This window comes from Vipera berus (genome assembly GCF_964194415.1).
Source record: "Vipera berus genome assembly, chromosome: 12".
NCBI lineage: Eukaryota > Metazoa > Chordata > Lepidosauria > Squamata > Viperidae > Vipera > Vipera berus.
Window position 1 is genome coordinate 16516126 of NC_138215.1, and position 16251 is coordinate 16532376.

The 16251-nt window shown below is 39.5% G+C and overlaps 1 protein-coding gene across 1 annotated transcript in view; it reads left to right on the forward strand.

Moving 5' to 3' along the window:
- MYO9A (myosin IXA) overlaps positions 1-16251 on the forward strand; it is a 91383-nt gene that overhangs the window by 8497 nt on the left and 66635 nt on the right. Inside the window, exon 3 of the mRNA XM_081337532.1 lies at positions 9735-10648. Within this exon, the coding sequence (XP_081193658.1) occupies positions 9806-10648 (843 nt within the window). The 5' untranslated portion in view covers positions 9735-9805. The remainder of the gene's footprint in view (positions 1-9734; positions 10649-16251) is intronic.

Consider the following 16251-nt stretch of genomic DNA (forward strand, 5'->3'; position numbering starts at 1 on the left):
GTGACCCAGCAACACTGTTTCTTCTTTTCTCCATCTCCTATTTTCCAGAATCTCTTTTGAGAAACTGTAGAATATGTGTAGAGTTGCAATGTGGATTGTGGATTATATTATTGCTGAGAAACTGGTAGGATCAAATTTCCAGGAACCCTTTAATTCATGCTGCTGATCATATCTTTTTGTTCATACCAACTTGTCCCCTTCCCTTCTTGGAGGGCGTGACTAAAGCTTCCCGGGTTGTCTTTATCGCTTCTAATTGGCATATGTCACTATTAAACATATTCAGCGTTTTTTTTAGAGATGTAATGAAATGCAGTTCTGGATGCCAATCCCACAGATGTGACATTTAAGTCTGCCTTCACCGAGCTGGGTAGCATTTCATAAACGCATGTATTTTGTTGCTAATTTCTCTTAGACTTACTTTGAGTTTCTACTCCAAAAATAGATTATATCCCTTTTTGCAGATTGTAGTGTAATGCATTTAAAGGTTCTGTGTTTTTTTTCTGCTAGCTTCTGGTAACTGGATGTATTTTAAATGCATCAGGAGGAAGAAAAACAGAAGTGCGAGTAGCTGTGGTTCGGCTATAGTAGGTCTGTGTTAGGTAGATTTTTCCAGAGTATGTCTAAATAACAGGGCTTAGTGTTGTTGTTGTTGTTGTTGTTTTTAAAAAGTTTCTCATATTTAAGGTGAATCCCTTTGAAGATGACCTCTTAATTTTGCAGGCGTTCTTTTTTCATAATTACAGAAGTTGAGCTCCCTGATGGGAACACATTTTGATCCCGAAGCTTGCTAACGATTTATCCCTAAACATAAGAATTCAGCCCTTCAAGCTAATTTTCTTGTTGCTGTTGTTGCTGGGCAAAAGGAATTAACAAATTCTCCAATTGTAGGTTGGAGATTGCATGTAAAATTAAAGGGTAATCACTTGTGTATTGGTGAGTAACTAAAGCTGCGCTGTCTTCTTATAGAAAGAGTTAATAATTATCTTTAGCATATCATTTTTAGGATAACGTGTTTGTTTAAAATTATTAACCATTCAGTTCTGCAGGTTTGTGCTCAATTTTGTATGTAAATGTGGGCCTCTAGTTTTTTATTCTGCTTTAGTTTCTCCCCAATTTTTTTGTGACCAGTAGTAAAATTAGATTTTTGTTTTGTAAATTACAAACATCTTTATCTTAAAAATTCTTAGCCAAATGTCAGAAATTGAAAGAATGGATGATACGTTGTATTTCTGTTTGTTAGAGTTGCTGCAGTTTGTTCTTGTCTTCTTATAAGATAGTTCAGAGCTTTCTTTGCTACCTGGCAGAACAATTCCTTGTCTTTATATAATTGACTTGTGAAACTTAGTTACCTTATATTGGTTGATTTGAAAATGTTGGTATTATAAGAGAAATTGATTACAGAATGAATGTGTAAATTGTTGCTCCATTATCTGTCTAATTCTAAACAGTAAACTTCAGAATATTTTAAGCCAGCTGCGTGATTTTGGGCCAGTCTCTCTCTCTCAGTCTAGGATTCAAGCTGTTAGTCCTCTTTATTTTTTTTAAAGTCCTTTTAACTTGGACAAAATAAATTTGACCATTCTTTTTAAATATGTGCAAAGTAGAAAATGTACTGATTTCTTTTTTCTTTTGCAATAGGGCTCACTTGCAATGATTATTTGGCCTTGCTGCTACAGTCCTGCTCTTGGGTATCTCTCAGGATAACTGGGGATTGTTGTTTGCACCTATTTCCTTAATGTTCACTCCTATCTTATGGGAAAACTTCCACCTTATGTTATCAAACTCTTCTGAGCAACAACGCCCACACTGTCTGCAGCTCAGATTTTTCTTCATAGCCATATGGTCCTGCAATGCTTCTACGTCTGGCAAGCTTTTTCCACCATTTGCGCTGTTATTTCTTTTCTTTTTTCCCCCTCCCTGCCGCTTCCAGAAGATACAAATGTATAGGCTGATTATCTCACTGCAAAAGGCTTTTTCCAGAACATTAAGAGATGATTGTGGTTCTTCCATATAGAAGTCGTATTCTGCAAATTGGACTGCTGCAGGATTAAGCTTTCCTGCTGACTCCAGGTTGCAGTTTTGTCTTTCCAGAAGATATACTTACCTCTTGTTGTTCCCTCTACCAACTCTTCTGTCTTGCCTCTGCATTGGGCTTTGGAGAAAAACAAATTTCACCCATCCACGCTAAAATATGAAGCATGACTAAAGGGGGCAACAGCAGCTGCTCCCTTCTGTTTTCTTTATCAAGTTTGGACGCAAGTGAGGTCATTTCTTCCTTGAGAAAGACAAAAAGCTGGTGTCTTCACCTTGTCTCGTATGATGGAAAAAGCTGGAGTCTTCACCTCATCCACGTATGAAGGGAATACTAAAGGCCTCAGCAGATGGCCTCAAGATGAAGTTGGGTACCTGAGCGCCGTCTTGGGTGTGTGGCTTCATTTAGTGTGGCTATTGATGGACATATTTTTTGGTTTAATTAGCTGAGCTGTGCACCAGGTTATAGTTGTAGCATGAAGATAAGCCTTCTACCTCAAGGGTCCCCAACCCCTGGTCCATCGACCAGTACCGGTTGCGGCATGCCAGCAACTGGTCTACACAAGCAAGCAAAGCCCCATCCGGGGGATGCAGGCAGCACACAAAACCACGCACCCTCCGGTCCGCGGAAAAAATCTCTCCACGGAACCGGTCCCTGGGGTCCAAAGGGTTGGGGACCTCTGTTCTATCTCACTGTGGTTTTTGACTGCCAATCTTATCAGAAGACCTTCAGAGTTCATGCTGACACTGACAAACACCCAAGTAGCCAAGCATCCAATTGAGGCTGAGGGGTAGCATCTGCCCTATGACTGACCCATTACTAGTGGACTGTGACAGAACAGGCTGCCCACTGAATGGATGGCTTGTTCAGTGCTTTCCCCTCTGGCAGCTCCCTGGTGAGTCAAATGCTACTTGCCTGAAGTTTCTAACTCAGCCAGCAAAAGGGAATAAATGTAATTTTTTTAAAAAAAAAACAACAGTAGGCTATATTTCTTAGCATCTGATCTTTTACCACTGTGGCATTTACATAATGCACTTGCTTCGTCTCAAGGAAAAACAGAGCTAATTTTGTGCAGGTTTTTTTTTAAAGATTGAACCACTATTTTTGTTGGCATGGTAATATTCTACAATATCACGCTTTCGTATGTTGCAGAAATATAATTAGCAAGGGTTAAGCTTGTGAACAATAAATAGCCGAGAACAAATGTGACCACAATGTTCTTAAAGATGAATTCTAAAGCATATTGCGTTGTTTTAGATTGTATAAATGATGATGAATAATGTGAGTGCGTATTTTGTATTTTTGGAAGCAATGTCTGAAGTAACATTACCTGAGACAGGACTGGCATTTGTATAATTTCATTGATTTAATTTGATTGTTTGCATAGAAGATCACTAACAAAGAGTCTTAATTATGTTCTAGTTGTTAGTGTTCCATTTGAGATCTATTTCATTTCATTCATCTATTTCATATTTTTTTTAAATTTATTTAAACATTTCTTTCCCGTCCTCTGAATAATAGTTCGCGAGATGGTTTATTAAGTACTGACTCTTTCAAGAGATGAGGCTATAAGCTGTGTTGGAAAAGCATCGCCACTGTGCTGAGTCAACCCTAGAGCAATCTGAAGCACAAGTTACAAAAAGTGTACTGTTGTATTTCCCATTTCGTAATTAATGTGCATTAGTGCACAAAGTGCTCTTATTCAAGATGTTCCTCTGTAAATGTAACCAGAAAAGCAGTGGCAGCACAATATTTGAATGAAATAACATGGGGTGGTGGTGGTGGTTGTGAGAGGAAATGCCTGAATTTAGAAGCACTTTGCTTTGCTAGATAGCATAGCAAACATGTGACAGGAAGCATCTGACTTTCAGAATTACACGCACAAATGGATGGTTTCTCGAACTCATGATGAAGAAGGATTTAAACCACCCTCAAGTAAAGTCAGTATATAAGACTGAAGACAAAGGGACATAGGATAGAAAGCAACCTTAAAATTATACTTGATTAGAAAAAGTGGATTAACCGTTTCCCGGCAGCCAGAAAGAGACTTAATGATAAATCCAACTATCAGTCCATGATACGTATTCAAATCATCATGGATTGAATGTACTGCTGAGCAAATTATTTTATGCATTTGGTTCTTAATGGATTAATTCCTTCTAAATTCTCACCAAGCCCCAGTCAGTGTTCGATTAGGTCTCAGGTGGGGGCCTCCAGTGACTGTGCATTTTCATATAATCACTCTTAGACCCCAACCTTTCCATTTTTATACACAAAAAATTACAAATGCTGCTTTAATAAACATTAACGCTAAGGCCCAAACAAACATTAGAATCGCAAGTAATCTTTCATTGCATAGTCAATCTGTTTTGTTTAAATAATGTGGAGTTTGGTTACTTCTTGTCTGCCAAATTCCTTGAAATTATTATTAGACAGTGCTCATTTTCCTTGTAGAGCGACTCATACTTTTGAAGCAGGGATGAAAAGAGATATGTGAGAAACACACTGCAAATGTGAATGCATTATTTCAGTGCTTCACCTATCATTATTTAAATTATTATTTAATTAGTGGAGATAGTTTAAAGTTAAATAAGTAAAGACGTTCTGCAGCAGCTAGTTGCGTGAGCAATTGTGCAAGAAACTCATGTGCAAAGGAGTAGCTTTTGTTACCTTTTGTAACCCTGGAAATAATTCCCAGTTGATACTGTAGGTGCTTCTTAAAGGAGATGTCTAAAGAAGACAGAAAAATGCTAATTATATAGGAGAGGTTTGTGGTTTCCTATTTTTTAAATAGCGTGCTTATTTCAGGAAGTGGAATAAATCCAGACTTGCCAGTAATGCAGGACATGTGACTTAGTTTCAGTAGATATAATTCTGACGTAAGCAATTTCCTTGATCCACCATTTTGGGGTGGAAAGGAAATGGAGGCAGTTGCTCTTCAAAGTTGAGGAAAATGTATGGAATAAATCAGAGATTTCTATTGGAATGGAGATAATGGTGGTAATCTTTAAAGTGTGTGCTTCAGGACTTTTGCATGCTGTTGCTCAAACTATTCTAGGTTGCCTTAATTGCAGTATATGTTTCACATCCTTTCATAACATAGTTCCTTCCATTCTTACGGAAGTTTTTCACTTCTGCCCTTCCTCCAGAAAAGGGCAAGTGGTATCTCGAGTCATTTTGGGAAATCTAAAGAGGGATGCGGTAGCTCAGTGGGTTAGGACGCTGAGCTTGTTGATCAGAAGGTCGGCAGTTTGGTGTGTCGAATCCCGAGTGCCGCGTAACAGAGTGAGCGCCTGTTACTCGTCCCAGCTTCTGCCAACCTAGCAGTTCGAAAGCACGTAAAAATGCAAGTAGAAAAATAGGGACCACTATGGTGGGAAGGTAACAGCGCTCCGTGCGCCTTTGGTGTCTAGTCATGCCGGCCACATGACCACGGAGACGTCCTCGGACAAGCGCTGGCTCTTTGGCTTTGAAACGGAGATGAGCACCGGCCCCTAGAGTCGGAAACGACTAGCACGCATGTGCGGGGGAACCTTTACCTTTAAAGAGGGTTTGATAGGTAGCCTCAGAGCTTGCTTTGGCACTGATGTGTTCCTGCATTTCAAACAGTGATTATAAAGGATTATTGCCATTGTCAAAGTACCTTGGGGAAAAAAGGCAAAATTACTGGGAAAAGAAACAGCAAATTCCATTCTGTTTTCATGCCCTGGATGTGCTAGTTTGCATGATCGGGATATCAGTTCCTGCCCTAACCTCTTCCTCTGTTAGGTGTGATGTCCCAGCCACCAAAAGTCTGCCCATTTCTTCTTTTAGATAAGTTGGGAATTGCATTTCAGAAGGCAGCAATAAAAATAGGCTTATGAAAAACGTTAAGGATAGGTCTGAAAATAGCAGTGGCTTGTTCTCTTGCCCCCATAGAAAGAGGTTTGGTTGCAACAGTACAATACAGAATTTTCTGGTCAGATCCTCCTTATTAATGACTGCTATTAATCAGCACAATTTTTTGCCTTGTACTGCATTGCACAATATATTTCATTAGACATTCCAAATCTGTACGGTGGGCTGCTGGTTTAAATAGTTACGGCCAGTTGTTGAGACCAAGGTTTTAATGAAGTTATCCATCACATTATTTTGGAACATTTGGTATGTAAAAGCACTTTTTTGTTTTTAACTACTCAAAGAATGAAATTGTTGAATTTGGCCGCCTCACTGCTAAATTTTGGTCATTTCAAAGGAATAGTTTCCGATATAGTTATTTCAGGGACACACGTGGTGTTTTTCCTTTCTATCATGAAAATGTGATCTGTGCATATATTTTCAATTACTTCTTCAGTTCTCTGACCACTGCCGACTTATAAAATGACCTCTTCTCCCAATCCTAATTTTACATAGATCCTTTGGTAAAGTGTTTTGAAATCTTATCAGCATGGTTGTTGACACTGCCAAACTCTTCATAGTTAAGGTAGCATGATGTAACTTTGCTAAACTTTGCTGACTTTTTTTTTTACCAAGACCTGTCCCTGTGTTACCAGCTTACTCAGAGCAGATTTTAAATGGCCTATAATATCCTTATTGGATACGTTTCTTGTTATGATTTTCTGACTGCTTTTTACTACTTTGTTACAGAGGGAAATGTTACCAGCGTATATTTTTGTTAGAAGTTTACCCAGTTCACATTCAATTTATTTTAGAACTCTGGTGTGGAGTTTTCAGTCATTTGATCAGTCCAAGGATGAATATCACAGTTAAACTTAAATCCACTCAGCTTCTTTACAATACATTTCTTCTGGAGATGTTTTAATTCCTTCGGCATTCAGGGATCGAATATGACAGCAGTTGAATTCACCAAATGGGTAGAATCAAGCACTGATTCCCATGTATTATTTTGGCTTGGAGACTTTTGGAGCAAAGAAGTAGAAGGATAAATCAGATAAATTTCAAATTCAGTTTTTGTCGTTATCATCCGAAAAAGACTGGTAGTAGATTACTTTATGAGATATATCTCAGTGTGGGCGCCTGAAAAATTGCCTCCAAGTGGACTACGTTAAGTTGGTTCAGTTCATCATGCTACTCTAATATATTCTGTTGCCTTGACGTACTTAATTCAGTTAAAAGTAAAATAGTCATTTGATGCATACATTTAATATTGTCCATGCTATTTAAGCATTTGTGTTGTGTGTGCATTTATTAGTGGTGTGGGAAGCAGGAGATTGCTATTCCTGCAGGGCTGCCTATAAAAACTTCCTGCTTGGGATCTTGCAAATTTGCCTTTCTAGTTAATTGTTTCTAGATGGGTTTTGCTTTTACAAGGTCACATTGCTCCAGAGCAGGGGTCTCTAACCTTGGCAACTTTAAGACTTGTTGACTTCAACTCCCAGAATTCCCTAGCCAGCCATGGAGACCCCTGCTCTAGAAAATGCTTTGACTTATTATTTAGCCTCATGCATAAATGCTGCTTGATACTTGAAGGCTTACTGTCCAGTAGTTGAATTGCTGATGAATGTATACTGACTATTTGGGCGCTAATTGACTTCTTAAGATCTGTATTTCATGTTACTGGCAGAGGAAATTCAGAAATAACCTAAACCTAACTGCATGTTTGCATGACTGGCTAGAGTTGAATGTTATTATTATTTTATTGCATTTCACTCAGGCTCAATATTGATTGTGATGTGATTCCCTAAGTCAGTTGATTGGGGTAGAGAGGACTGGAAATGTTCAGGATGTCACGAACAGTCTTTCCATAGAATTTAATAACTAAACTAAAGTATCCATTGCAATCTGGATGGTCTTTCTAGATTGTCCCTGAGAAGGATTCCTTTTGGTAGGAAGTCTGTTTAATTACGTAGCTCACGTGCTGCTTCATTAAAGGAGGGGGAGTGGGGGAGGGTTGCTGCAAAGGGAGAATCAATGTACTGTTCGATGAGAGTTTATCAATAGCATCAGTGTGCTTTTGCATTGCCTGAACAAACAAGATGTTAAGTCCCTCTCTCTCCTTCATGCACTGCTTTACAGTTGTGAGCACATTATTAGAGGTAACGAATAAAATGCAGGCTTTTATTATATCCAAAATTAAATTAATTTATCTCTGGGCTGAATTTTTTTTATGATTCAAGCACTGACCCCTTTCAACTTTTGTGGTGGGGAATGGCTTGCTTTTTTGCCTGACTACAGACCCCATTCAAATAACTTTGTCTAAACTAAGCATCTAATACAGGGGTCCCCAACCCCCCTGAGTCACGGATCAGTATTGGTTCGTGACCTGTTAGAAACCCGGCCACGCAAGTGGCAGGGGAGCAAGTGAAGCTTCATCTGAGCGTGCATGGGGTCTAGGTTGTGTGTGAAACCATCCCACCCCCTCCCCTGATCCACGAAAAGACAGTTTTTCTTCTGAAACTGGTCTGAAACTGAAGGCGGCGGGGGCTGCTGATCTAACACATCATATTAGCTAAAGCAACCCGTTATTAGTTGTGACAGGATCGCCGCCTTAAACGCTCTTATAGAAGGAAGCCTGAAGCCAGTCGCTTGCAGATAAGTTTTTATAGCTGTGTACATTTTGATCGATACGTTCTGTCAGGGCAAGCTGGCACCAGTTCAATCTGATTGAATTTCCTTCTCTCGCTGTGTATGATGTGTTTCCAGGGTGTGAGGGCAAACTTTGGTAGGGCTGACTAAAATAAAATAAGTTTCCTGTCGTCATGATTCTCTGCTTCATGTTCTTTTGTGTTGTAATAATTCTATGATGGGGCCTTAGGGGGCGGCCCTAACATTCTGTCTTTAGAAAGATAAATAAATGGTTCCTTTCACTCAGTAGATTGAAGACCTGTTTACACTTGCTGCTTATGAAGAGATTGCCTATAGATGTAGACTTTGTATGGAGAAATATAATGAAATATACAAAATACACCAGGTTAAACAAAAGCATGATAGGTGTATCTTTTGTGTTCTCTCTCTCTCTCTCTCTCTCTCTCTCTCTCTCTCTCTCTCTCTCTCTCTCTCTCGTTACATACATATATATAGAATTGCAATGTAACATATTCTACATTTCAATTTTTAAAAAACTTCTATTTTTTCAGTAGTTTCTAAGCACATTACACATTTTTGTTCTTCATTTATCCCTTTTTATTGTACATGAGAATAAATCAGGTTTATATGAACACTGTAGGTAATTCATAGTGAATGTAAGAATATAATTCCCTCAGAATAATGGAGGAATAAACTGGAATAAAGTTGCAAATCAGTATTTGAAAGAAATATGTTCTCTGTTGGCACAACCTTTTGGCCTATACAACATTTATTTAGATGCTAGTGACTATGAATTTGGTCCCTAGCAGATTACAGAAGATCAACATATTAATTATTGAGGGCAAAATAAAAATAAAAAAGTAAGTTAATCACACCCACATCTCATTAAAATGGTTTGCTAAAGAATTCCCTCTTTCCAGCTTCTCCCATCTAGCGATAGAACATGTGTACTTTCCATAGGCTTTCTACTTCTCTCCCAACTCTTCAGCAACTTCTGGTTCTAGAAGCGAATTTTTATAATTGAAATAATAATAATAAGTATAAGTTGGAAGGGACCTTGGAGGTCATCTAGTCCAATCCCCTGCTCAGGCAGGAAACCCTATACCATTTCTGCATCTGTTCTATAAATACTCAGTCTCCCTAAAATATTTTCTTTCTTCTTCTTCTTTTATTGTAGCACTGTCGCCATGATGGCTTATCTAGCCTTGTTAAAGATGGATCGCAGTTACTGATGGGAAGAAGTCCAATATGAGTGGAAATGATACCGTAGGCAGAAGACGCTTTGAAGACACAGAGCACACACTACACATCTACCCTGGGAGCATTGCCGAAGGGACCATTTATTGTCCTGTCATTGCACGGAAAACGTCCACCGCTGCCGAGGTGATAGACTCTCTGATTAACAAACTGCAGCTGGACAAAACAAAATGCTACGTCTTGGCCGAAGTGAAGGAGTTTGGTGGGGAGGAATGGATCCTCAACCCCACCGACTGCCCTGTCCAGCGCATGATGCTCTGGCCACGGATGGCCCTCGAGAACCGCTTGAGCGGAGAGGACTACCGCTTTCTTCTACGGGAAAAGAACCTAGACGGGTCGATCCATTACGCCAGTCTCCAGTCCTGGCTGCAGGTCACGGAAGAACGGCGCAGGATGATGGAACGTGGCTTCCTTCCCCAGCCGCAGTACAAGGACTATGACGACTTGTGCGCCCTGCCAGATCTGAACGAGAGGACTCTCTTAGAAAACCTGAGGAACCGCTTCAAGCAAGAAAAAATTTACACCTACGTCGGGAGCATCTTAATAGTCATTAATCCGTTCAAATTCCTTCCCATTTATAACCCTAAATACGTCAAGATGTATGATAATCATCAGCTGGGCAAGCTGGAGCCCCACATCTACGCCGTGGCTGATGTCGCATATCACGCCATGCTCCTGCGTCGGAAGAACCAGTGTATTGTCATTTCTGGAGAAAGTGGGTCTGGCAAAACCCAGAGCACCAATTTTCTGATTCATCACCTCACCGCTCTCAGCCAAAAGGGATTCGCTAGTGGAGTGGAGCAGATCATTCTTGGAGCTGGACCAGTGCTGGAGGTAACATCCTACCGTGCAGGTAGTCCTCGACTTACAGCAGTTCATTTAGTGACCCTTCAAAGTTACAGCAGCTCATGACCGTTTTTCACAAGTACGACCTTTGCAGCATCCCCGTGGTCATGTGATCAAATTTCAGATGCTTCGCAACTGGTCCATATTTAACGACCGTTGCCATGTCCCAAGGTCATGCGACGACCCCCTTTTGTGATCTTCTGACGAGCAAAGTCAATGGGGAAGCCAGATTCACTTAACAGCCAGGTTGCTAACTTATTGGCTGCAGTGATTCACTTAACCACCGTGGCAAGAAAGGCCGTAAAATGGGGCAAAACTCACTCAACAAATGTCTCACTTAGCAACAGAAATTTTGGGCTCAATTGTGATTGTAATTCGAGGACTACCTGTAGTTTACGATAAAGCTTTTCTTCCCCCTAATGTGTGCTAAAACAATTAGTTCTTTTAATAATCAAATCATTATTCTTGTCTTGGAGCAATTGATAAAGCTATGCAAAGATTTCCTTCCTATTGTAAGGATTCTGCTGGTGAACTACATGTGGAAAACATTAGATTGGAATGTGCTTTTTTAAAAAAAAAATGCACCAAGAACTGTCATCCTCTTAAATCTTTTCTTTAAAAAATTTACAGATTACATTGAACATTTGTCACCCCGAAGTAAAATATTATTGTAGAAGGACGCTTAAATTTAAAATTAGAGGATTCGTCTGAGACTTTTTAAGTGAGAGTGCTAAATATTGTTCGAGATAATTAGGTATTACACTCCATTCTTTGTTGATCTTGATTTTTAAATCTCAAGAATGACAAGCCAGAACTGCTATAAATGAGCTTTTAGTTTGTTTTTAGTGTTTTTGTATCAGCACAGAACTTTTCTGCTTCCCCCCCCCCAAGTTCAAAAGAGGTAAATAGTCTTTATTTCATGTGTGGATTCCCCCCCCCCATTTCTTTGAAGTGTCTTTTAAATGCCATCTGCTCCATCTTATGTAAATTGCGAACAACTCTGGTGACGAATTAGGACAGAAATCTAGAATTGTCTGCTTTATGACAGTAATTTAACATAAAATAGAAAACTATCACTTCATACTCATTTAACACATTTATATAAAACAAACTGATTTAGCCACCCATCTACCAAAAGAAACTGGCATGTATGAGTCCCTTGTTCTACGATGAGCCAATGCTAATTTTACCTCTACTAAGTGTAGCAAATCATCCATTGTTAAAAGTTTAAAAGGTGACTTAATAGATGAATGAACTATAAGGGAATTATCTAGACTTGTGTTAGGCTTTACTCACCTTCCTAAATGATCATTATATAACAAACCTCAGTGATTGGTCACTCATGATATATATCCCAGTGTGTTCTCCATCTCAGCTTAATATATTCCTAGTAATACAAGTAGATTTTATTTCCTTATAAAAATAGCATGTTCTGCCAACTCAATTTCTGCCACAAGGACAAAGGCACCGCATATACAATATATTGAAGTCATCTGCTAAAATTGCTGATTTTAGCATTAAACATGATCAGAGTAAAAGCTTGATATGGGACAAATTGCTGAGATCCCATATTCATTAACCTCTAAGACTTTCTTCCAAGGAAAACTGAGGGAGCGCTCTGGCTTTCATTGTTACTGACCTTGTTTCTAATGACCAAAATTGGGTAGGCTTGGGTGGACATTCACGCACAACTTGTTCAGAAAGGAACGAGCAATTTTGCCAAAGAATGGATTTAAGATTAAGAAACTTTGTGAATTTTTTTAATTAACAAAGACATAATATTCCCAAATAGAGTTATTTTCCTATTACAGTTAAAAATTGTGGTCCTTTCGGAAAGAAATCCAAAATCTCAGTGAAATAATACCGATCTTTAAAAGTTCTCACAAACTGCCTCCTATTTCAGGTTCACCAGGAGAATTCAGTTGACTGAATTTGCCTTAGTCAGAGAACTTTTTTCTTGCTTCATATCTCACTTCCTTATACAGCACTGTTTAATTAACCGATCATAACTACTGCAAGGACTGCGATGTTTAGAAAATATTTTTATCTAAAGTGGAGAACAATTCTTTTATGCTTCCTGTCTTCTAAGTCGCCACTAACTATAGTTGACCTCGGTTTTTAGTACACACAAAAGTACCGGGTGGTAAGCAAGGCTGAATGCCCATCACAGAGGTAGATAGCTTAGTTGCTAAATTTAGTAGGTGGACATCTTTGAGGATTTAAAAATATGTTCTTCAAAACTTGTGAGAGAACATTTCTTGACAGAAGAGTAGGTGAGGTTGCTGATATAGTTGCCTAATAATAGTTAAAGGAACAGGACCATTAGTTCCTCATCAAGCAGATTTACATTTGTCAGAGGATTAACAGTGGCAGTGGATAAGAATATTGCACTTAAGGGAGAGATTATTCTGTTTCTTTTACATGATACCTAGTATTTCAAGGTATCCTGGAACTGTAAAGCAAAAGATAATTAAGCAAAGGTCTAAATATTACAAGGCACATACAGATAGCTCTCCACTTATGATCACAATTGAGCCCAACATTTCTCATGCTAAGTGAGACCGTTAAGTGTGTTTTGCCCCATTTTATGACCTTTCTTGCTACAGATGTGAGGTGATTCACTGCAGTTGTTCAGTTAGTAACAGAGTTATTAAGTGAATCTGGCTTCCCCATTGACTTGACTGGTCGGAAGGTTGCAAAAGAGGATCACGTGACCCCGGGAGCATTGCAACTGTCGTAAATGTGAGCCAGTTGCCAAGCATCTGGATTTGGATCACGTGACCCCGAAGGGCGCTACAACGGTCATAGGCATGAAAAATGGTCGTCGGTCACTTTTTTCCTGTGCTGTTGTAACTCTGAACAGTCCCTAAATGAACGGTTGCAAATTGAGGACTGACCGTATTCAGGTTCTGAGAAGTTGGGCTGTGCTGATGTGTGGCTTATTGCTTAGTTGTTTTCTTTGTATTACCTGCACAATTAAAAATCTTAGTAGTATTGTCAAGAGGAAAAGGTTGATTACTTTCATGCAGATTTCATCCTACGTTGGAAAGCTCCTTCCCCTTTTGTCAGTTTGAAGTCAGCCAAGGTTGCTTACTTTTCCGGTTTTGCCAGATGCAAGTGAGGGCAAAACCACATAGGTGTTCTTCCTGATGCTAACTAATCCTGAATCTCAACACTGAGTGCCTTTGCCAGGTATTCACTACACCCCAAAAAAACATTTTACATTTCCTTACAAGTCGCTTAGAATCAGCTTAAAGGAGATAGTTTGGCTTCGGCGTTGTTTCTTCATATGAATTTTATTCAAGTAACATTAATACTTACATCATTTTCATTTTCTTCCTAAATAGAGCACCTCTGGGAAGTCAGCATTTATTGCTGAACTGCCTTGAGACTATTTTCCACATATATTGCATCCAACCAAGTACTGGTTTGCTTTCCAAACCCAGCTCCTATAATTCTTAAGAGGAAAGTATCTCAACTCCCCATACAGGGAACATATGTCCATTGATTATTGTTTCAACATGTTAGGAGGCGTGTTAGCTGTAACAGTGATATTCATCAAGAAATTACTAGAAGTAGATGTGGATCTTAGACATGTTTGGCCCTCCAAGGATGCATTGATCTTTAAAAAAGCTTATTTGACTCCAACATCTGCATTTAGTTATCCCCTTCCTGCTCTGCCCGCATAAATGAGAGTGAATTTCCCTTTTTTCTACCTCCATTGCATTTCTCTCCCCCTATCAACAAGTTCCTGTTTGTATCAGCTGTTTTCTACCCAGATCCTTCATTTTCCTTGTTGCCATGTACCCTCTGTTTGTCTTTTTCCACGGCCCTTATCTTTGCTTCCATTTGCCTGCTCCTTGATCCCATCACTGGATTCAAAAGGATTATGGTAGCACTTTTTCTGACCAATAACATTTTATTACATAAAAGTTGTACACGCTTGTGAGCTGCGGCTACCGGGATAATTCTGATTTTTTCTTTTTCTTTTTGGTCACCACACACTTACACAGCTCTTCTCATACAGAGTTTGCTCGATTCAATATTTCATAGCTTTTCCATTTGTCTGGGGCTTTGGGGGATTCTTTGAGCCCTCAAAATGGGGCAAAAATGTGGTGTCTGATAGGCGACATCTGTTTCTGTCAATTCCAGCTATTTATGGAGACACCGTGGAGTTCCTCCAATATCCTTGCCCATTCAGACTGATGAAACCAAATGTCTTTGAATGAGAAACATTAATGCTGGCATGAAACATTGTGCCTTCACTGTGACAACTGCTACTTGCAATCTGCCGAAGACAATACCCCACTCTTTTTAGAGGATTCATTCCATCTCAGCTTGAATTGTTTAGGATCAGCATGTGAAATTACTTGAGGTTGCAGATATTAGTGGCGGAGACAAAGGATTCATTCTTGAATAAAAGAATATTTTAATCTTTAACCACTTTTAACTACCCCTCAGTAGCCAGTGGGGCACCGCTGAATATTTGGATCCAGCTAGTTGTATTTCTTCATACTTTATTAATGCAGTTTAATACAGTTTACGGTTGTGTGTTTGTGACACTTTTAAGAAATAAAAAGATCCAAAACTGAGTTAGCAGAAAGCACAGTGGGTAATATGTAAAAGTAAAAAATAGATAATAAGTAATAAGTAAGTAGAAAAATAAGGGACGCGGTGGCTCAGTGGGTTAGGACGCTGAGCTTGTCGATCAGAAGGTCGGCAGTTTGGCGGGTCGAATCTCGAGTGCTGCGTAACAGAGTGAGCGCCTGTTACTTGTCCCAGCTTCTGGCAACCTAGCAGTTCGAAAGCACGTAAAAATGCAAGTAGAAAAATAGGGACCACTCCGGTGGGAAGGTAACAGCGTTCCGTGCACCTTTGGCGTCTAGTCATGCCGGCCACATGACCACGGAGACGTCCTCGGACAAGCGCTGGCTCTTCGGCTTTGAAACGGAGATGAGCACTGGCCCCTAGAGTCGGAAACGACTAGCATGTGCGGGGGAAACTTTACCTTTACCTTTAAGTAGGAAAATAAAAGATTGCCTTTCCTTCTAAAGAAAAAAAAGTAACCGTAAATTAGCTTTGTGCATAGTACCTGAGGGATGTCACCTTCCCCACATCCTTCCTAGCTCCCCAAAATGTAGGACAAACTATGCTTTCTGTTCTGTGATTGCTCAGATCAGAGGAACATGGATTTCACCAGTAGCATGCTTCAAATATGGGGATTTTTTTATTGAAGGAACTTCTCACGGCCCTTTCAACTTTCACCAGTAGGCACAGTCAATACATACCTATTTTTCAATTTATATTTTTATTTATTTAGCAATTTTTTTTAGCTTTGAGTCAGTGTTGACTCCTGGCAATGCCTACACTAGTATCTATAGTTTTCTTGGCAAGATTTCAGAAGACTTTTGCTATTTCCTGCTTCCTAGGGCTGAGAGAGAATAACTGGCCCAAGGTTACCCAGTTGGCTTAGCGCCTAAGGCGGGACTAGAATTTCCCTTCTCCCAGTTTCAGCCTGGTGCCTTAAACCACATTTGAAAAATACATTACTCGGGCCTATAACTGAAATCTCTTCTTTGGCACCAAGATTA